The 24170-nt window shown below is 42.1% G+C and overlaps 1 protein-coding gene across 1 annotated transcript in view; it reads left to right on the forward strand.

Moving 5' to 3' along the window:
- The window catches only part of APOB (apolipoprotein B), a 48119-nt gene that overhangs the window by 23774 nt on the left and 175 nt on the right, over positions 1 to 24170 (forward strand). Inside the window, 14 exon segments of the mRNA XM_066639843.1 lie at positions 340 to 507; positions 1865 to 2076; positions 3063 to 3245; positions 3998 to 4119; positions 4945 to 5155; positions 6307 to 6482; positions 6856 to 7043; positions 8450 to 8592; positions 9269 to 9642; positions 10925 to 17884; positions 17972 to 18502; positions 20209 to 20323; positions 20964 to 21147; positions 22587 to 24169. Coding sequence (XP_066495940.1) covers positions 340 to 507; positions 1865 to 2076; positions 3063 to 3245; positions 3998 to 4119; positions 4945 to 5155; positions 6307 to 6482; positions 6856 to 7043; positions 8450 to 8592; positions 9269 to 9642; positions 10925 to 17884; positions 17972 to 18502; positions 20209 to 20323; positions 20964 to 21147; positions 22587 to 24169 — 11150 coding nt within the window.

Here is a 24170-nt window from a genome sequence, read left to right on the forward strand (position 1 = left end):
TGGCTCCCTCTCTTGAGAGTTTTCAGCGAGGCCTGAAAACACTGTTGTTTATACAAGCCTTCTGATTTCTGGCCTTCTTAACATTTCTATATATCTTTTAGCTTTTTACAGGCTTGATTCCTCTGTGACTTGCTCTTTTTATTCTGTCTTTTAATCTGACGACTGTTTTTATGGCCTCTGTTAATGTGTTTTTATCTGCTATGTGTCAATGTTTTTAATATCTTTTTACATGTTGTTAGCCGCCCTGGGTCCCTTTAGGGAGAAGGGCGGGATATAAATAAAGTTTATTATTATTATTTATTAATATAAAAATGATTTTTTTTTCCTCTTCCACCACAGATTGCCAATGCCATCTCATCGGGGGCCGATAATGATTTATTCATTCATTACATCTTCATGGACAATGAATTTGAGCTGCCAACTGGGGCAGGATTGCAACTACAGGTCTCTCTAGCTGGAGTGACCACTCCTGGAGCAAAAGCCAGGCTGGTCATTTCCCAGAGGAATGTGAGTCTTGACTGTCTTCCAACCTGATTTTAAGGCTCAGGGTATGAGCAGACAAGCAAAGGGGATGGAACACATTGACTGCTCAGTCGGTGCAAAGTCACATAAGAAGACATTGAACCAGAACCGTGGCAGACCATTAGGCAAAAGTGTTTGGACACTGTGGCCATGTCATTGATGGTGCAGTTACATATAAGGCAATGCATACATGCACAGGTCAAACTGTATAAAGCTGACATAAGAAGTGAGACCCTTTCATGACATCAGAAAATAGAGATGCCACCATATACATGCTTACCAGGGAGTAAGTCCCATTGAAATCAATGGGAATTCCTTTTGAGTAGGCATGCATAAGCTTGAGCCTTAAGACACAGTGCTGGTCCAAGTCTTACCGGAATTCATGTGGTATGAGCAGTCAAATGAGCTTGAAGATTCGAATCAAGGAAGAATGCAAAAGCAAAATAACATCACATTAACTTATTTATTTGTAACATGTTTTGAGTTAACATTTCTATGCTAAGGTAGGCAATTACTTTCCACTCTGATGTTCTTTGAATTCAACACCTAAGTTCCTATTGTTATTTTATATTGGTTGGGTACAAAATATAGCATATCCCAAAGGTCCCAACTTGATCTAGAAATTTGCTGCAGGTGTCCAAGCTCCAAGTGTGCACATGGAGCTCCCCTACCCACAAGTGCTTCCCTTTTCCCTTTTCACTTCCAGGAAGGGGCAGCTTGACACGAACTTCCTTTTCCTGTGCAGAGCTACTGTCTGCACTGTAGTGAACTGGGGCTGTGTCTGTAAATTGGAGTGCGCTCGCGCACTCTCTCTCTCTCTCTCTCTCTCTGTACTGGAGTACTGATTAGCAATGACTCTCAACCCGAGTTCTCATGCTAAGGTTTCTATAACAAGAAAGTAAATATTTTGTTCCAAGAATTCTTTTAAACACTGAAAGATCATGTTTTGGGTCCAAGACTATTCAGTATTCCCGAACAAAACCTACATCATCCACTGGGGAAAAATAAATACCCATTCCTACATCTATCTATGGAAAGGGAGACAGAGAAGAAGAGGAAGTGTGGAGGAGAGGAGAATGGTGGACAGGACCACTCTAGTGCCAGCCTTCATGAGACTGTACAAAATGCAGAATAAGTAAAACCAATTTGTAAAACTCTCTGTTCCATTGCTTCTGATTGTGCTGTAGAAGCCCAGTCTTCTTGACTACCAAACCAGGAAGGAAAATACACTCTCAATATGTGCATCATCAGGACTTGAAAGAAATTAGTCTGCTATTTATTTTTGGATACAGAAAGATAATTTTCTTGAAAAAATGAATGTGCATTTCTATCTATCCCATAGATGCAAGCAGAAATAAGTGCCAAACCTTCTGTGGCAACTGAGTTTGTAGCTCATATAGGAGTGAACATTCCTGAATTTGCTCAGAATGGTGTGCAGATGAATACTAATATCTATCTTGAGTCTGGATTGAAAGCCTATGTTGGGTTAAGAGCTGGACAGCTTAAGGTCACCATTCCTGCTCCAAGGATCCCAACCAAACTCTTCAGCATCAGGTATTGTTTCGGGATATGGAGAAACATAATAGATGTGCCAGCTGATTACAGAGATGTTTAGCAACAATTTCTACAATCAAAGTGGCAGTTTTTCCAGATGTCGCACACATTGGTCCTGCGTGTGACCAATGCCGGCCCCTCTATGCAGCCCACCTGATGTGAGCTGCACTAGTGGCAGATTGCAAGGGTTCTGAGGAAGCAGTGGATTCATGGCCCTTTTCCCCCTGAATCTGACACTGCCTCCCTCCAACCTGCCACCAATGCAAGCCACAGTAATCTCAAGAAGCAGGTCATTTTCCTCCTTACCATGCTCCATGTGTGCTGCTGTGAAACCCAGAAGTGCAGGACTTTCAGTTGCATTACCAGGAACAATGCGAGAGTTCACACTGTCCCTGTAAATGAAATTAAAGTCCCACGCAGCACATATGGAGCATGGTAAGGACGTGTGTGTGTGTGTGTGTGTGTGTGTGTGTGTGTGTGTGTGTGTGTGTGTGTGGTGCAGAAAAAGCATCAGGCAGTGATCTGTGTTGTGCTGCCCCTGGGCCTGACTGATTCACTGGTTTGCACATGTTCTGCCTCCATATATGTGCATTCTCAAGACAAAATGTATTATATGAACCAGCTTTAAGCTGAAGGTTTCCACAAAAGAATTTGAATTTCTTTGGCATAGCCAAAGTAGTCAGGGCAGTCTGGGCACTGCTGTTACAGACATTTGATTTTTCTTCTACTCACACTGTATTCAGTATGAGACATGAAAAAAAAAAAAAATGACATGCAAGTCCTAGGATGAAAACTAAGAGATTTTCATTTTTTTGAAGGAAAAAAAAATGTCTCATTTGCTTGCAGTGTGCCACTCTGCAGAATTTGGATTCGGTCAGGATTATAATTTGCCCATTTTCACAAGGGATTCTTTTGAACTGTTACTTAGTAACCAGTGAGTTTAGTTAGCAAAGATAAAAATATAATTTGCTTCCTTTTTCCCCCAGCAATATCATGCAGTTGGTCACTCCAACTCGAACAGAAACGATTCCCCCTCTGATTGAGAATATGGTGTCCCGGACGTCTTGTGGATTTCACTTCCCTGGCCTTAAGTTCTGTACCACGCTACAATACTCCAATGCCAGTTCTACAGATGCAGCTCCGTATTATCCACTCACTGGAGAAACAAAGTAAATAAGACCATGTGACTTTCTTTACCCGTTTAGTACACATTTTCTATCACAATTTCTCTGCAGCCTCACAATAACCCATACACTGGGCCTAGAAAAGGGGAATGCTGCAATTGTATAAAGTACGCAAATATGCATGTACATCAGCAGTTCCCAAGCTTTTTCTGCCGCCTCATCCAACCTTGCCCTCCACAGTGGGCTGAGATGCATTGCTCCCTGTAGCACTTCAATGCCTTTTTGGGAACCCCCAGAGGCCACTTCCGGATCTTACCAACCCCACAACCCACTCCATTGACTTCTGCAGGACCCAAAATGCCCCACAGAAGCAACTGGAAGTGACTTCCAGTCAAACAAGAAGTGAACAATTTTATTTTAAAATACCTCCAGGGAATTTTGAATTGAAGGGGGAAAGTGCTCAACTAAGCTGTCAGTGGCCTGTGAGACCACATAAAATCAATACTGTGGATCATTACAAACACCAGATACTGTCCCTGTATAGTTTTACTTTTGTTTCATAAGCTATAATGCTTGATAGAATTTGTGATTTTTTTTAAATACCTGGTTTTAAAATACACTTTATATAATTTTATGTAGCATAACTGTTAAAAACATCTTATGAATTGTATATGCGTGTGTGAAGAAATTGGGGTCCATTTTGACACCAATTTCTGACTAGTAATTCTACAAGAGAATGATCATATTATTTATGACCATATTTTTTATTTACAATATTTTCCCGTCAAAAACATTAGGTATGAAGTTGAAATACAGCCAACAGGGGAAGTAAATGAATATTCTGCAAGTATTAATTATGAACTAAAGAAAGAGGAAAAAGACATGGTTGACACCTTGAAATTTATTGCTCAAGCAGAAGGTAAGAAGCTATGGAATTTATTATAGTAATTTTGAAAGGTAAAACTTGCTATATAGTAACAATCCTATGAGAAGTAAGCCCTATTGTATTCAGTGGACTTACTTCCAAGAAAGTGTATATAGAATTGCTGCATTAGGCACACTTACCTGGGAATAAACCTTATTGAATATCGTGAGACCTACCTCTGAGTAAATATGCATAGGATTGCACCCAAAGTCTGTTCTCTACCACGATCTCTATAGAAACCATATGCAAGCTCTCCTGCTAATAAATCTTTTTGAAAAACTAGGATTAAATCCTTTTTCTGCGATGCAGTAGCACAAGCTATGCTGCATCCCTTCGAGGTTTTTTTGACTGCTGGAGGTCTCCGGGATTAATTTGAATTTTAATATCAAGTTACCTCAAATGCTGTACTTTTCAGTATACCACCCATTTACCTGCCAATCCTGCTACATAGAAAGATCAAGTATTATATATGCATGTCTGTTACCCTGTACATGCCCAATCTCAGAAGCTAAGCAGGGTCAGGCCTGGTCAGTACTTAGATGGGAGACCTACTGGGTGCTGTAGGCTTCTTTAGAGACTGAAGGTTGACAATCATTATATATGCATGTGTGAACGAGCCCAAGGATAGTTTGCAAAGCCTGTTTTTGTTGTTTGCTTGTTTTTAAGAGTTTAGATAAAATGTGGATTCAAAGAACCATGTACAGAGTCTGTTGCCTTCTCTTAGTTCTTTGGGCAATTTTTTTTTCCAGTCATTGCTGTATCATACATAGAAATCTGTCATGCTATTTGCAAACCAGTGGTTACCATTGTGTGTTTCAGGTGCAAAACAACGTGAAGCCACACTGATTTTCAGGTACAACCGAAACAAGAGAATTTTTACCAGTGACTTCCAGGTTCCCAGCTTCAGCATTGATGTTGGTACCAACTTCAGAATTATTGATGAATCTGTTCAAGAAAGGAAAGCATATACCTTCATCTTAGACATCAACAACAAGAAAATTTCTGAAGTTACTCTAACAGGACGTATGGGGTAATGCTCTCAGTATCTAATTTCCGCATATATCCATTTTAACTAGAAATGAACAAAATCTCTTCCCACCCAACCCCACATTTTCCTGTTCCCCAATCTGGTGCTGCTGCTTCAGCACTCTTTCTTTTCCAATTACTGCATTTCCTTCCTGGATCAATTGCATTGAGCAGGTTTGCCAAACTATGGGTCATAACCCACTGGCGGGTCCCGAGCATACATTCCAGCATATTCTGGAACATAGGAAGAACCAGGGATGGGAAAACCCAATGTTGTTTGACTTGAGTCGAGTTGCTGAGTCACCACCCCCCCATGACTCGACTTAAAAATGAGTCATAATGGGGGCACTTTCTGAGTGTCCGAGTCACCCTTTAGTGACTCTAAGGGACTCGAGTCAAGTCACTCCCCCCTTAAAAAGCCCGCCATGGAAAAAATAGGGCTGCTGCCGGGGGTGTGTGTGTTCTCTTTACTCACTCCCCTGATGTCTCCACCCACCTGTAAACAGGGCAGGAGGGGTGGGAGGGACTGCGAGAAAGTGGGGACTGAAGCAGCAAGAGGGAGGAGGGTCACGCACATATTTTCATGCTGTGAAAACAGTAAGCAAGCACCCCCAGACACAGGCAGACTCAAGTCAGCATGTGTGGGGATGAGTGCCAAGTCAGGGGGGCACTGACTTGAGTCTTTTTCAGAGTCTTCCACATGCGCAACTCACGAGTCATGCAAAATCATGCATTTTTGCAACTCGGGTTCAAGTCACTGACTCAAGTTCCCAAACCTGCGAAGAACACTGCTGGATCAGGTCAGAGGCCCATCTAGTCCAGCTTCCTTTACCTACCAGATTCCTCAGGGAACACTCCAAGCAACATGATTGCATCCGGTTGCCACCTGCATTTAGAGATATGCTACCTCTAAATCCCAGAGACTGCATATGTAATCTGTGATAGCCTTTTCCTCCATAAATCTGTCCAATTGCCTTTAAAGACATCTAGGCCAGGTGCAATTGCAACATCCTGTGGCAAGGTGTTCCAGATTTTTTTGAAGGGAGCAGTTGTCCTCCATTTCTTCCTTCCACTCATTTTGAATGCTGAAACTACAATATCCCAGGCAGTAAAAGTCAAAGGATATATCATCATGTTAGTGATTTTCTTTTCCAGATATGTTGCTGGGAGAGAGTCATTGTTAGAAGCTGTGATCTCTATTCCTCGACTACAGACTCAAGCTAGAACGGAAGCATTACTGCAAAAATCAAATCAAGGAGTAACATTTAAGATCGACTCCTCAGCCACAGCTTATGGTTCCTCCATTTCAGAGAAGATTGTCTTTATATATGGTATGGTCATTTCCTAAACTGAAGGAACTTCATCAGCAAGCAAAAACAATAGCATGCCTTGTGCAGGTATATGATCTAGTTTGCAGTGAAGGACCAGGAGGATATTTCATCCCTTTCCTAGGCCCCTTCAACATCTACCCACTGAATTTTGCCTTTGCATATGGACCTATGCATACACAGTGCAAAGTACTTAGACCAGAACATACAATCTGCGTGTCATAAAATCAGAGTGTATGGATCATGTGGTTTAGGACTACATGCCTAAGTATCACTGTACCCTGTCACAAGTTGGATTGAAGTCTACTCAGGGTTTATATGATTTTTTTAACTTGCAAACTGTATTCAGTAGGTTATAATTTGTCATTGCTTTTAGATAATGACAAAGTTGAAGTGCAGTGGAATTCAGGTACCAGTGCTGCCCTGAAGAAAATGTCTGCCAACCTACCTGTAGATTTTGGAGATTATTCAAAGGCATTGCAGAAGCGTGCCAATCAGCTACTGGACCACCAAGTAGCCAATACAGATATGACACTCCGACATATTGTTTCACATCTTATAACGGTAAGTGAAGAAGGAAGATCAGGCCACTGCAATCCACACTATAATCACGTCATGACGGAACTGTTGTAACATTTGAGGCTGCCCCTGATGAAGGTGCAGAAGCTTCAGATGGTGCAGTCCTTTGGTGCTCTTTGGGTCTCGATGGTCTGAACATATTATGGCACTTTTCAATCTTCACTGTCTTCTGGATGGCCTCTGGGCCCAATTCAAAGCGCTAGTTATGACCTATAAGTTCTTGCGTGGCTTTGGGCCTGAATACTTGAAGGATAGCCTCCTCCTACGTGAACCTGCTCATATAATGTGTTTGTTGCCAACAGCCCTGTTCAATGTTCCTTTGCCTGTTGAGGTTGATGGGGTCATGGGACAGGGCTTTCATCAGTGGTGACCCCTGAGCTCTGGAATGCCTTCCCACCGAGGTGGCCCCTTCACTGGCAATCTTTAAGAAATCAATTCTCTTCCATTTGGCCTTTTGTTAACTATTGCTGTTGGCTTTCTCCAGTGGCATTACTTCTTGTTCTCACCCCACTTTTGGTTTTGTTTTAAATTCTTTATTGTTGTTTTGAAATTGCTTTTAATTTTAGTTTATAAGTTGCCCTGATGGTCCTCTCAAGGGACTGAAAAGTGGTGAATAACTACAGTATTTTAGAGAAATTCATACATTTCTGTCATAAAGATCAACTGTCCAACCACTTCTATTCATGCTGATAACAGATACCCATGATTGTAAATGTAACCAATTCCACTTGTGTTAAGAATTGCCCCTTTTGAGTAGAATGTACATTATTGTACAGTGAACAGGAGCAGAAAACAGTAAATAGCTTGAGTCACTAAGCAGTAACCAAAAGAGAGGTTGTTCCTGGTATGAGGAGGCATTGCAATGCACACACCTTCCATATCGTCCAAATCTTCTCATATGGTCCCAGTGCAGGAAAGAATGATGCTGCTGCAGCTTCCATGCCACAAGGATAGCATGAATGGCTGCATAGGGAGCGGGCTAACAGCCCAATCCTGTGCCTGTCTACCCAGAAGTAAGTCCCATTAGAGTCAATGGGGCTTACTCCCAGGTAAGTGGGGACAGGATTGGGCTGTAAGGGCCCAGTCCTATCCAATTTTCCAGTGCTGATGCAGCCATGCCAAGGGGGCAAGCACTGCATCTTGTGGTGGGGAGGCAGTCCCAGAGGCCTCCTTAAGGTATAGGAACATTTGTTCCCTTTCCTTGAGATTGCATTGCGGCTGCACTGGTGCTGGAAAATTTGATAGGACTGGGCCCTAAACCATTTCCGATGTACCTTAGCACTTAACCCCTGCCAGATGGGTTGGGATTAACTGACTTGTCCATTTACAGTTGCCTGATCACAAGCCTCTTATAATGTTGATACATTCAACTATGTAATCTCACCTTGCAGGCATCAAATACCTGGCTGCAGAAGGCATCAAGGAGTAATCAATATACCCAAAGACTACAGGACAAATTAAGTGAGCTTCAGCTACATTTTCAGAATGTGGATCTGTCCCTTTTCACCATTCCTGAGGAACTATTCTGGAAAAGGTAAAGCAAAAGATGAGAAGTTCTTAGCATGTGTCTGATTAGATGCTGTCAGAGGCCCTTTGTGGCTCTGGACGTGATTCAGCATGCTTTTCTTACACTGGATGCACTGCTTCATACTTCAGTATCAAAGGAAACCAGTATAAGGCAGACAACTGACTTCTAACCCTTTCTTGGGGGAGAAAAATTATTGGCTTAGGAAAGATTTGGGGTCAAATCACATGCAACATGGCCATTTGTTTTTTCATGTATTTTTTTTTCTCTAAATAGTATACCAGGGGAGACCAAAATGGTGTGAAATTGCAGTGGGGTGTAGGGATCTGCAGGTCTTTGTCCCGGCCATAGTTCCCAATTGCAGGACGTGTACACCCAACCTTTCATTGAAAGCCAAAGAGGTAAAAAGCAACCCTGCCTCCACTATGGTTTCATCCCTCCATTCTGGCATGCTCTTTTGAAACACACACACACACACACACACACACACGGCCAAGTTAAATAACATGTTGTTTGACCCTTCCTTTCAGGTACATATGCTTGGGAGTACACTATGAGCCGCATTCATTTCCGTGTAGTTATCATGTTGTGTCTGCTGTCAATGAAGCAAGCACATGTTGTACAGGAAGAATGCACCTGCTGTTGTTTTGTTAGTTTCATAACTATGAACAATTTTGCATTGCAGTGATGGCCAGATTAAATACATTTGGAACAAGGAAGCTACTTCCATTACAATCCCACTGCCATTTGGTGGCCAGCCATCCAGCGACCTGAGAGTGCCTAAGACTGTCAGGACCCCTTCACTGGTAATGGAATCACTGGGAGTAAACATGCCATCGCAGGAGTACAGGATTCCACCCTTTACCATTCCAGAGTCCTACACGCTTCGAGTGCCTTTGCTGGGAACCCTTGACATCTCTTCCAATATATACAGCAACTACTACAACTGGTCCGCTGCCTACTCCTTGGCTAATACCACAAGGGATGTATTCAGCCTGAACACAAACTACTACGTGAGAGCTAATTCTGTTTGGGAACTACTGTCCTATAACATTCAAGGTAAGTCTCTCATTAAGGGAAATTAATGCTTAAGAATACATTCAAGATAATAATCATTAATTGTTGTTATACACGGGGCGTTTTTCTTGTCAAATCAATAATTTTTCTTAAAGTAGATCATGAATTCCTTTTTCTTGAGTACAAAAGTACGCTCTGCTCCCTCAGAACACTGACAGCACCTATCCTGGGCTGGCCCATAGCATGCAGAGGCACTGGTGCAACCTATGCTGCATGCTGTGGATTGGCTGGGGACCAAGCAACAGCAGATAGGGAAGTAAAAAATGTTTTTCCTTACCTACTCTGCTGTGCCATGCTCCCCAATGGGCATACTCTGATCAGTGCTAGCTATTTGGCTGCTGTAAATTTCAGTGGGTCCAGGAGTATGCATTGAGGCCAGGCTGAGGACATAGGACAGTGGTTCCCAAAATTTTTTAGTTGATGGCTCTCTTGAACTACTGGGCCACTGGCCATGGCTCCCCATTAGGGCTACAATCTTATACATTGTTTAGGGTGGTGGGTTTTTGTGAGAATTCCGTGGCTCCCCTGCCAGGTTTCTATGACTCCCCAGGGAGCCACGGCATAGGATATCAGCGGACCTGCTGCTGCCAATATCTGCACCGGCCCCAATCCTCCCCCAAGCACACCCTCCACAGACTTACCCGCTCCAGCAGGGGTTGAGAACTCCATTGGTATGTGCCTGGGGCTGCCACCCATTCACACTGGCGGCTTCAACCTGCACCCCATCACTGTGGCTGCCCATTCAGCAGCCCAGGCTTTTCACTGACAGAACACAAATTCTGTCAGTGCCTGGCCTGAGTAGGATTGGGCTCTGAAAGGGATAAGCTGCTGTTCTTCAGATGAAGAACTGCTCAGTTGCTGCTGCAAGCCAGCTGCTTCTGCCACAACCCTATTAAGTTTAAATATTTGAATGGAAGCTGAATTACAATCTGGTTTAAAAGCTGGTGAAGATAATAGACTCATCATATCCTTCACTACCATGAGACCAAGCTGAAAGTCCAAATACTTAGTTCTGACTGCAGTGGGTTCTATACAAAATTCAAGTCAATCTTGAGAAACTTATTTAGGAGTAAGTTCTGTTGAATAAGGTGAGAGATAAACAAGGACAAAGTCTGGCTGCCTCTTTAATGAATTGTGTGCATTTTGGTTTACTGGGTCAATGAATGAAGGTAGGTATATGGAGGAATTGAAAAGTCACAATAACCAAAGTTTGAAAAAAACGTTTCTGATGTTGTTACAATTTTATTTTCTCTTTTTCTTTTAGGTGATGGAGCAGCAAGCTACAGTCCAAACTCATTTGTTTGCAATTATGTAAACTCATTGCAACACAGTCTCTTCAATTCAAATTTTCAGTTCAGCAGGATAGCGAAATTGGGACCTGGTGCCAGTGTTGTAAATTCCATTTCACTTGAGACATTCACCCCGCTGGGTGCTCAGTTCTCCTTAAGAGTTGGCAACGATGGCAAAGAGAATAACAATGTGTTCACTGACAACTTGAACCTGGAAGGGCAACTAAAAATTGCGTCAGCCTTTGCTAAAACCACATACACTTTCTCAAAAATCTTCGATGCCAACAGTTTTGTGTTTGTAGGGGAGTCCAATCTGCAGTTTGACTCTTCCTTCCTCCAGGCTACTAACCAAATAACTGGCAGATATAGTAAGCCTTTTTGGATAATTACGTCTGTCTCGAATGTGCAGAATGGCTTTCTGACCAACGCAGCTTCCTTGAAGTATGAAAATAGCCAACTGAAACTGGCGTCAGAGACAGCAGGAAGCCACAGAAACTTTGCAGCACTCAATAAGTTTGAATTAACTGTAGCCAAGCAGGAGGCTGCACTTCGCTCTGAGTATCAGGCCACTTACCTACAAAGTAAATATTACACCCTGCTTTCGGGCTCTGCTAATAGCCGAGGTCTGGAGCTGAATGCCCATGCATCTCTGACCAGCAAGCAGGAAAGAAACAGAGCAGAGTACAGGTCTACATTGCGAATTAGCCAGGATGGACTGACCAGCAGTGCCACGACAAATGTGCAGCTGAGCCCACTGGCACTGGGGAGTGAAATGAATGCCCAGATTGGCACCTCAGGAGCCACCATGGTGATTAATACCAACGGACGCTATGGGAAACACAATGCCAAATTCAATCTGGATGGAAGAGTGTCTTTCACTGAATTGGCACTGGGAAGTGTATATCAGGGCAGCCTTTTGGACATGGACAGCAAGAACACCTTCAACTTCAGAGTGACAAAAGAAGGCCTCAAATTTTCAAACAGCCTGGTAGGCTCATACCAAGAAATGAAGCTTGAACACACTCATGACCTGAGCATTCCTGGCTTGTCCTTGACTTATACCTCCAATTTAGACCACACCATTGGTCCTGGCAAGTCCCACAAGCATCATTTTGACTTCCAGCTGCAACCCTATTCTCTCACAGCCAACGTGAACAACAACATAAAATATGGCAGTGCGGATGTAAACAACAAAGCTCGGTTGCAACTGGAGCCTCTGAAGATAAATCTGGATGGCAACATGAAAGGTGCCTATGGAGGGGATGAGGTGAAGCAATCCTACACATTTGTGTATGCAGATCTGGCAGCAAATCTGAAGACAGACACTGTGGCCAGCATTCGTGGTGCAGCCCTCTCCCACCGAGTTAACTTGGACGTGGCAGGACTTTCCTCTTCTGTCACTGTCAACACAAACTGTGAATCAAAATACTTGCAATTTTCCAATGTCCTCCGATCTCTTGTGGCCCCATTCACTGTCACTGTCGATATGCATACTAATGGTAATGGAAGACTCTTGGTCCTGGGGGAGCAGACAGGGCAGCTGTATAGCACATTTCTCCTCAAAGTGGAACCTCTTGCTTTCACTGTTTCCCATTCTTATCGAGGAGCTACTGGCCACAACCTAGAATCTGGGAAAATATACAGCACATCACTTAATAACAAAGTCTATGTCCTTTTCACCCCATCTGAACAGAAAGAAACTTGGAACCTGAAGGGCCAGCTGAACAATAATGTATACACACAAGATTTTAGTGCTTTTAACAATGCTGAAACAATTGGTGTGGAACTGAGTGGACAAACTTTAGCAGACCTTTCCGTTCTGGATTTCCCTATAAGAGTACCATTCACAGCTTCTAAGAAAGTCAATCTAATTGACACATTAGGACTAAGGGAAAATGTAGCCCAGCCTCAGGAGTTTGCTCTCTCTCTCACAGTGAAGTACGATAAAAACAAGAATATGCATATAATCAATTTGCCCTTCTTGGAAAAGCTACCCATTTATTATGAGCAGATCAGGCGCTCCATCCTATCCGCATTGGTATCTATTCAGAAGAATCTGAAGAATATCAATATAGACCAATTTGCCAGAGATTTCAGGGCATCATTAGACAGGCTCCCCCAGCAGATCCATGACTATGTGAACATTTTCAATTTGGAAGGCACAGTGAATGACCTAAAAGAGAAACTGAATGCTTTCACACAGGACTATAGAATAACAGTGGATGACCTTCGACACAGTTTGGAAAAGGCCAAAACTCAGCTGCAAAAAGCTTGGTCTCACCTACAGACTTTCCTGGTAGAAGTTGAAAAGTACATCAAGGAGAACTATGATCTGCGTGATTTGAAAGCCGCTGTTGTGCAACTTATTGAGCAAATTGTTCAAAAAATAAAAGCTATAGACAGACAATATGAAATCAGTGCAAATATGATCCACACTATTCAACAGTTGCAATCTGCCATATCTCAGTATGACCCTAGCAACATAGGAAGCAGTGCTGCAGCTTGGCTTCAGAATATGGATACCCGGTACCAAATCAAAGCTCAGGTGCAAGAAAAACTAGACCAGCTGAAGAGCCAGATTCAGAGTATAGATGTCCAACATATTGCAGAAAATTTGAAGCAGCAGGTGCAGGCAGTAGACATCAAAGTGCTTGTAGAAAAACTGAAATTGTCCCATCTAGGTGAAAGAATGAAGCAAATTCTTGAACAAATCACATACGTTTTTCTGAATTTTATGGAGGACTATGAAGTGTTTGAGGTGATCAATTCACTCCGAGCCAAAATGAACGAGCTTATTGTAAAATATAAAATTGATCAGCAGGCAAAATATCTAATGGACAAGATGATAGAGTTCTCTAACCAACTGAAGATAAAAGAAACAGTCCAGAAATTTACCATCTTATTGAAAAAAATTGACATAAAGTCATACTTCAATCAAATACTGAAATTCATTGATGATGCTGTTAAACAACTCCAAACATATGATTACAAAAATCTGGTGAATGGCATCAATTATTATTTAGATATTATCATAAAGAAGCTGAGGTCCTTTGATTACAACCAGTTTGTCGATGACACAAACAATATAATTCGGGAAGCAACATATAAAATCAATGAGGAAATCAGAGCCTTAGAGCTACCACAGAAAGTGCAAGCTGTAAAACAATATATACATGAGGTTAATGCTACGATTTCTCAGCTTATATGGGAATTAAAAAATGCTAGACTTTCAGCACTCATTGACTGGTTCAACAATCTCTTAAGTTCTACAGCATTAAATGAACTGAAAACTAAGGTGCGTGATTATCTGGAAGACATACGTGATAGAATTTATCTAATGGACATTTCTAATGAATGCCAGAAATACCTTGAGAAGGCAAGTCAGTTGTACAATAGTGTAATCACCTATGTAATAGAATATTGGCACACTGTCACAGAGAAGATTACTCTTTTGGCTGAACAATACAATATAAGAAATATGACTGATTGTTTTACTCAGTTTATTGAAACTGGTTTTAAAGTTCCTGCAATCAGAACTGGCATAATCAACATACCTGCTTTTGAAGTCAGCCTCCAGGCCTTACAGGAAGCAACATTTCAAACTCCAGAATTTATTATTCCACTAACTGACCTGCATGTCCCCTCCTATCAGATAAACATGAAGAAGTTAAAAGAAATCCAAATTCCAAGCAGATTTACTACTCCTGCATTCACCATTTTAAATACCTTTAAAATTCCTTCCTACACGATTGATTGGAATAAAATCAAACTGGAAATTGTGAGGACAATAGATCAAATTATTTCAAGTGACTTCCAGTTGCCAGCATCTGATTTGTATTTCAAAGACCTAAGGGTGAAAGATTTCTATTTTTCTGGCTTGTCGTTCCCAGAAATGAATTTGCCTGAGATACAAATCCCTGAATTATTGATCCCAAAGCTGAATCTCAGTGAATTCCAGTTCTCAGAAATCCAGATACCAGAATTCCAGCTGCCACATATTCCACATGCTGTGATTGTCCCTACATTTGGAAAACTGTCTGGTGCTTTCAGAGTCGTCTCACCGTTCTTCACACTAGCTACTAATGCTGGTTTTGAAAACGCAACAACTTTTCCACATAGTCCAGAGTTTGTGGGCTCTGTTTCAGCTGTGGCAACATCCAAATTCAACAACCTTGCTTTCACCATGACTGCGGATGCACGCCTCTTAGCTCCTGAGATGCAACGTCTAATCCTAAGGGAGCACCTGAAATTCTCCCACTTGTACCTTAAAGCTGATCACACAGGTGAAATAATATTTTTGGGGACTTCTGTTCAAGGTAATGCGGAAACTGCATCAAGCTTCCGTACTGCAAGGAATGCGATCGAATTGCATAACAAGTTAACGGTCAACTTGCAGAAGAAGATTTCCATGGAGAGCAAGACAACATACACACACAGGCTCAATGTTCCACATGCCCTTTTCACAAGCCAAGCTGATTTAAGCAACGAGATGAAAACACAGTTGGAAGCAGGACATGTATCAATTACTTCTGTTGGTAAAGGAAACTGGAAGTGGACCGCTCGTGATTACTCTGATGAAGGAACCCATGACTCAAGTGCCAGTTTCAGCATCAAGGGATCAGTAGCTGCATTTGTGGCTGAAAACAGAATAAATTCTAAGACCCTGAAAGTCAACCAAAGACTGATAAGTGAGTATAGTTTGCCAAGTTTGTCAAGGCTTCTGATTGAGTCTACAATGGAATCTCCACAATTGGGACATAGTATTTTAAATGTACAAGGCACAAGTAATCTTGCAGAGCTTAAAGCAGAACTAAGTGGCACACACAGTGCTAAGCTGAACGGACACATCTCTGGAACGATATACAACAATGGGACTTTCTTGGTGCAGCCCTTTAAAATTGGCATCTCAACGCATAATGAAGGACACGTAAAAGTGAGCTTCCCACTGAAACTTGTTGGCAAAATTGACGTCCTGAACAACTATGGCCTGGTGCTGTCACCATCTACTCAACAAGTCAGCTGGGTGGTAGAGGGCAAATTTAACCAATATCGATATGCCCATAGCATGGCTGCTGGAAACAATGAAGATAGCATTGAAGCTGCTGTTTCCATAAACGGTGATGCTAGCTTGGACTTCCTTAACATTCCTCTCACGTTTCCAAATTACACTGTCCCTTACATAGGCATCAAGACCACCCGGGTGCAAGCATACTCGCTGTGGGAGGAATTGGGGCTGAAAAGGTTTTTGAAGTCCCCCAAGCAATCGTATGATTTAAGTGTCAGAGCTCAGTACAAGAAGAACAAAGATATGCACTCATTTCAGATGCCGTTCAATGTGCATAAAGCACTCCATAACTACATTGTGTCCTTTAACAGGCATTTTGAGAGAGGCCGAGACAATGCTTTAGCTTTCCTCACAGAATCCTATAACCAGGCCAGGACCACGCTGGACAAATACAAAGTGGATACTTCAGTCAATGGAATACCCCAGACCTTCAAAATTCCAGGATACACCATTCCCATAGTAAACATTGAAGTTTCTCCCTTCACAGCTGAACTCCCTGTTTTTGGCTACATGCTCCCCAAAGAAATGAGTACTCCAAGTTTTGTTGTTCCATTAGTTGGCTTTTCAATACCATCATATACAGTAGTCCTCCCATCACTGGAGCTACCAGTTCTTCATGTTCCCCAAGGTCTGCGGACACTTAAGCTTCCCAACTATCGAGCGCAAACCCCATCAGACAGAATCTACATTCCAGCCTTGGGAAATATTACCTATGATTTTTCATTTAAATCCAGTGTTATTACTCTAAGCACAAGTCTTGGATTTTTCAACGAATCTGATATCATGGCTCGCTTGAGTTCATCATCTGTTTCTGTGATTGACGCGCTGCAGTACAGATTGGATGGAACATCCAGTCTGACAAGGAAGAGAGGGTTGAAGCTAGCAACGGCATTATCCCTGAACAATAAATTCATGGAGGGTAACCATGACAGCACTATCAGTCTCACAAAGAGAAGCATAGAAGCCTTAGTGAGAACAATAGCAAAAATTAGCATAACAAGTTTAAAAGCAAATTTTGGACAAGAACTTAGGGGAAGCACCAAGTCCAAACCTATAATTTCTTCAGCAATTAATTTAGACTATGTTTTTGATTCTCCCACTTATGGTATGAATGGTAAAGGAGCAGTTACACACAAGCTCACTGTAGAAAGCATTATACCTTACATTTCTATAGATACTTCAACCAATGGTTTCATCAATGGAGTATATGATCAAGTAAGTCCCTTTTCTGGGAAGCTGGTTCATGAAGCAAATGCCTATCTAAATGCCAAAGGTGCTCGCTCCTCACTCAAGCTTCAGAACAATCTTAAAGTTGGTGACATCGTGCATTTTGACATGAGAGAAAATGTCGCTGTTGAAGCGTCAACCCGGCGTATTTATGCAGTGTGGGAACACACTGAAGAAAATAATCTGCGGTATTTTTCATTTAGAACTAATGGAAATCAGACCTGCAGAGTAACTTTGGAAATGGCTCCTGGCAGTATGTCAACAGCTCTTCGAGCACAAGCTTCCCAGCAAAATGACTACCTTGGTGAAATTTCTGTTCATAATGTCTTTTTAACCACAGTCAATACTGAAAATCAGAAAATTGGTTGGAAGACTGAAGGCCAACTTTCTTCTCTGTTCTTCGGACATGACTTCCAGTTAGCAAATGACAAAAGAGAAGCTCGATTTGACCTGTCAGGGTCTTTGGGAGGACATATGGAGTTCCTCAGGATAGTTGTGCCAGTTTATAACAAGCAGTTGTGGGACATCTTAAAATTAGATTTCAACTCGCACGCTGAAGAAAGGCGGTACTTAAATGCATCAGCAGCCTTAGTATACACAAAAAATGAAGATGGGTACTTTATCCCTATAAATGTGAACCAACTCGCAGATGGATTCACCTTCACAATTCCTGAAATGCAACTGAAAATTCAAAATCCTGTTGTCACAACTCCAGCATTCAATGTTCCTTTTACAACTCTTCAAGTGCCATCTTATACTATCGACCTGCGTGAGATAAAAGTCCCTGAAAGGCTGACTACCATGCCATTTGACATCAATTTGCCTTCACTGCCTTCAATACAGTTTCCCCAGTTCGATGTGATAACCAGATACATTCACCTGGAAGAACATAAAATTCCCTACTTTGAGCTGACTGTACCAGAGTATCTGCTCACTGTACCCCAATATAGTCTTCCAACTACACTTTCTCTGGGTAATGCAATTGTGGATCTGAATTACGTAGCCAATAAAATAGCTGACTTTGATCTGCCCACAATTACGATTCCCGAGCAGCACATTGAAATCCCAGCTTTTAAAATGGCTTTGCCTGCCGGAGTTTACTTCCCCAAATTTGGAGCTTTGGCTGGTTCTCTCAGAGTTGCTTCCCCAGTATACAGTGCCACCTGGAGCACAGCTTTGAAGAACAGCAACGGCGCTCTCGAGCATTCCATTGATTTTACTGCAAATTCGCCACTGCAGTTTCTGGAGTATGACCTGGATGGTAAATTTGATTTTTTTTTTTTTTTAAATTTCAATGTTATTGTTTCTGTTTGGGTTGGAAACTGTACCTCAGTAACATGGGATGTATTGCCCTATTGGAACAGAAGGGGGAGGGAATAAAAATTCAGTACTAAATAGAAAACCTAAAGACATTTTTGAATAACAAGTTATATGTGTGGTTTTTAAGTTATTGTTTTATCTTGATCAGTGTTTCTCAAACCATGGGTTGCAAGCCAATTTCAGGTGGGTCCCCATTCATGTGTATTTATTTTATAGACTTGATGCTACCATGGTATGTGACTGCATTTGGGAAAATGTCACAGATCTGTACTTTTAACAGGCTGCTATGTATATGCTTTTAACTAGCATAGTCAATGGGGTTTACTCCCAGGTAAATGGGTTTGGACTGCAATCTTTGGGGCATTTTTTTAAACAGATCAGTAACTGATGAGAGGTTTAGGAGGATTCTTCTTTATTTTAAATGAATTTTAAAGTTTATCCTTATTGTAAATTTTTAATTTCCTTAAAATTTGATTTGGTCATATGGGGGGTGTCAAAAATTTTTCTGCTTAATGATGTCACTTCCAGCCATGACATCACTTCCAGGTTAATGACATCACTTCCAGTGGGTACTGACAGATTATCATTCTAAACAGGGATCCCGGTGCTAAAAGGTTTGAGAACCACTGATCTCTAGATTATAGTAATATTCATTATATGATTGGGGCAGAAATTTTAAAAAGAGTGATTTATATTATCTTCATAATTTTTCCTTGTAGGGTAGGTCAGCATTAGTCACATAGTGCTGGTGAGGCCCAGTGACTGAAGATGAAAGCCAGGCCACTAGGTGACTAAGGGCGCAATCCTAAATTGCACTGGAACAGGCAGGCCAGGAGGCCTGCGTTGTATCCAGCACAAGTTTGGAACTGTCTGAGGCTCAGCCTGAGGCAAGGGGAAAAAGTCCCCTTGCCTTGGGGAGAACCAGAGCAGCCCCAATGGGCTCCACCTGACAAGGCCCCACCTGACAAGGTGGCACAGATTCAAGCATAACTGTCAGGTCCTGGCTGCACCACCTGCTCACCACCCACCAGTCCATGGGCCCGCCCACCTTCGCCCTGCCCTGAAACGCCTCCACCCCACCTTCCCCATTCCCCCCCCAGACCCCCGCACCAGCCGAGCTCAACTGGTGTGAATTCACCTGCTGCCATCACTGTGGTGGCTGGATCTGGCCTCTGTGGGCACTTGCACAGTTTACTCTGAGGGACATGCAAACATGCTTTATGGCATGTTTGTGACCCTCCCAGGTCAGTGCAAGGGAGTTGCACTGGCCCAGGGTGCAGTTAGGATTGCGCCCTAGGCCATCTAATGAATGACAAATAAACCTCAATCAGTGAGGGATTCGGGCATGAGCTTCATGATTGAGGGTTTTTTGTCATTGATTTCTTAAAGTTTAAAATAATATGGTAACTGTGGTAAATGAATAGTGTATTATTTAAAAATGAGCTGTGACCTCTCAAGTTCTCAGTTCAAATGTCACTTCACAAATTCATTAGATGATCTAGGGCGCAATCCTAACTGCACCCTGGGCCGGCGCAACTCCCTTGCGCTTTCTTGCAAGATTGGATATACTGTGCCTGTCGTTTAGACTTGGAATGCAGGCAATCCTTCCTTTTGTCCATTTACCAATGTGAAACCTTTTCTTTACAGGAGTGTGTACCTACAGATATGATGGTGACCGCTTTTCTGCAAATGTTCGAGCCATGTTCGCGCATAGTGATCTAAGTGCAAATTATAAAGAAGTTTTTATTATTCAAGGATTCAGGTAAATACTTTTTTTTTTTGCCAATATATCATTAAATCATATATGCATTAGATTAGATGCAACTGAAGCATCTAATTCAATTAGCTGCATTTAAAAAAAGTGTGGTCTGCGTTACATGATTAGCAGTGCCACAAATAAATGAAGGCAGGGAAAGGGGTGACTTTCTGAAGGAACCACATCGGGAAACCACATGCCCCCCACCACCACTTTAAGATCTGAAACTAAGCCTTTTTTTGTGGGTGCCATCACCGCCCTAGGTGCACTTGAATCCTAACAGACAGTAGGACCGTTTTGGTTGTTCCCTTCTTGTCAATATATAAAATTGAGCCCTGAGTAAACAAAGGCCACAGAGTCAGCTGTCTGTTTACTGGACAGGTTCTGATGTAGCAAGAGAATGCTGGGAGCGGAGAAACCCAAATAAATATATGCAACTAATTTTAATTTTGAATCGCTTTATATTAAATGTGGAATGTTTCCCTTCCTCCTTCTCCAACAGCCTACAGACAAACACGTAGCTCAGTCAACTATTTTGCTCACTTAACATGTCCTTAGAAGCTGCAAAAAAAGATAAGTTTGCTGTGGCGTGCAATTATTTTAAATAATAAGAATTAGTAATTCGTTCATCTCTTCTCTGCTTTAGTGCTGTTGACCACATAATATCACTGGACATCAGTAGCCCAACCTTCACTGACGTTCAAGCACATTACCAGGTCAACAGCTCAGGAATGGCTGCATCTGTATCTTCTTCTTCAGTGGGCATCCTTGGCTGTCTTGTCAATCTGGACGTTGATATTGTCAAGGGCAAGATTTTCTACCGAACAAAGGTAGGCTAGGTCTTGCGTAAATGATGATTATTTTATTACCAACGTAATACCCATTGTTGTTATAGCTGGGTGACAGAGGGAGATCCAGAGTATTCTAGTGGCTTTAGCGGGCCTGTTAATGAAGCCAAATTACAGACTGCTCCAAATCATGGACCGGATGCTGAGAAAACCCACCTGGCTTGGCCTTCTCCTTTACCCAGCAATGCATTTAAGCTTCTTCTCCTTGGCACAAGTATTTCTCCTATTTCAGTCACAGTGACAACTTTGCTGAAAAAAAGGAAGGGAAAACTAAGACATTATATTCTGCCGTCACTGCTAAATTTGGCCTCCTAAATTATCTTTGCTGGGTCTGCATTTCTAAGGGCAGTTTCAAGTTACTGAAATATTTTGCTGTTCCCACATATTCAATCATTCATTCAAATATATTTTAGACTTCATTCAAAAACCTTGAATGGAGAAAGAAGGAAAAGCTTATTTGCATTCCTGTCAATACTAGATTATTTGTCTCATCCTATGAATCCATGTGGATGCAGGATTGACCATTAGCATCTCAGACTTAAGCAGTTCTCAAAGAAGCGAATTCATTGCAGAATGCTGGCAGCCAACCAAAATGTGGCATTGTAACAGCCATCATAATAGCTGTACTGGTATTCCCTCTGCCCGTCTTCGTAAAGGACCACTCAGTTGCTCTTGGAGACAGAAACAGGTCATTAAACTGCATCCTAAGGTCCATTAAAACATCCTAGGATCTGATGCGCTTCATTAATATTGCCCTCAGGACCAGCCTACTCATGAGATGAACTTACAAGGCTACTTTGGTTGTGGGCTGGTGGAAGCAGTGAACTGGCAGGTGACACCCTGTGCCTGACCCCCACCTGCCTAACCATTGCCCCACCCTCTTCTCACTGTCCTTAGTGGAGGACGGGGGGAGATGTGAGATGGGCACACCACTGAAATTGGCAGAGGAGATAAGCCCTTCCTTTGAAGAAGAGCTATCAGGAAGAGAATCACTGCCTCCTTACTTTCTCTGGTGCTTCTTCTAAACACATCGGCTGCGGAGGATCCTGGGAGTCCCAGGATTCTCTCCACCCAGCCAATTTTGAAGATAGGCTTTAATTATACCTCTTCAAAACTCTTTGCACTTGGCCTGTTTTGAGGAAATGCCTGGTGGTGGAAGAGATAAGAAGGTGATGAGGGTAGAAGAGGACCATCACTGCTGTCACCATCGTAATTTCTACCTCCTCTACCACCTGGTTTTCTTTAAAACAAGCCAGGTGCAGAGACTCTTGGGAGTTAAGGGGGTATGGTTGATATGTGATTATAATTAATGTAGTTGAATACAGAATTAGAACACTGCTGTTCAGAGCTGATTAGTGAATGAGGGTCATATTTTTAAAAGCAGAAAATAATGCTTTCTAAAATTCACTTTACATTTTCAGTCTAATCCTCAGAACGACGTTGATGTCTTAAAAAGTGAGATATCATTCAAAAATCCGGACCTCATTCAAGTCAAAGCGAACTGGAAAGAGGATGGTGCCATGGAGTTACTCCAGGGTTTAAAAGAGCAGGTACCTAAAATAGTTGAAGCTGTTTACACCTGTGTTAATAAGTACCATCGCATGCATACAGGGATGGAGATCAGCACAGCTGCCTTAAAGGTGAAGGAGAGCCTGAGAACAAGTGCTGACCTGGCTTACAGAGAATATTTAAACAGAATCAATGAATTTGAAAAGCAGCTTCACCAAGTCACTAGCCAGGCCAGTGGGAAATATGATGCTATGAGGAAAAAAGTCAAGAAGGTGTATAATGAAGCAGCAGATCAAGCCAACCAGGTGGACTATGACCAACTAAGAGCCAGGTTTTTTGATGCCATCATGACAGTAACAGTAGAATACCAAAAAGCAGTGAAGCGCTTCATTGATTCTGCCATTGAATTCCTGAAGATAACCAAGTTCCATGTGCCAGGGTTGGCTGAGAAGCACACTGGTGAAGAACTTTTTATAATGGCCACTGAAAAATTAGCACAAGCTGTAGACCTCTGCATTTCAAAACTGAAGGACTATTTTGATACTTTGATTGCATATATCAATGAGCTTGAGGTTAAAATTCCAGCTTCTGCCCAGATAATCAGAGGCAAACCCATACTTGATGAGATTAAAGGATTTCTAACACACATACAAAAGAAAGTCAGTCAGTTATTTGTGGGCCTCAAAGAGATTGACTTTGCAGAAAAACTTAGAGAGCTGAAAGAATTGGTACAACAAGGCTTCCAAAAGACTGAGCAGTTCATCCAAAATTTACAAGCCCAAAACTATGACTATATAAGAGACCAGACAAAGCAACTGCTCACAAAGATCTTACAAGGGCTGAATACCTTTGCGGAGAATATAAAGTATTTGGTTCCACGTGCTGAAAATATCATCCAAAACACCTTGCGGCCTGTTTTCATAAAGCTAGAAGAATTTGTGCTATATATGAAGGACCTGCGGGAAGAATACTTCGACCCAACCATCGTTGAATTGTCCGTCAAATATTATGAAGTGGAACAGAGGGTATTAGCTTTGCTGAGGCGCCTTCTCAATGATGTTGTGGAATGGCAAGCCCAGTATGTTCATGATGTTGCAGACCAGGTTTCACGTCTGACAAATCAAGTGAAAGAATTTTTGGAGAATGATGGAAGAATCACAGAGCTCTCTAAGTCTGCTCATGACAAGATCCAATATTGGTCTGAAGCTGCCAAGAGAAGTGCTGCTGAACAAAATGAGCAGGTCAAAGCAAAGCTGCAGGAGGCCTATGAGCACCTTTCTAATTCCTATGAAAGGATCATCTCCAAGACCAAAAACCTGATTGACCTGACAATAGATAATTACACTGCGTTTGTCCAGTACCTCCAGCAGTTTCTGGATTGGCTAGAGAGCACGACAGCTGACAGGCTTAGGCCCTATGTCATGGTCCGCCAAGGAGAACTCAGAATAGACATACCGAAACCATTTGACTTGCAGTCTGTGTATCAAATGCCCCAG

This window comes from Tiliqua scincoides, chromosome 1 (assembly GCF_035046505.1).
Source record: "Tiliqua scincoides isolate rTilSci1 chromosome 1, rTilSci1.hap2, whole genome shotgun sequence".
Taxonomy (NCBI): Eukaryota; Metazoa; Chordata; class Lepidosauria; order Squamata; family Scincidae; genus Tiliqua; species Tiliqua scincoides.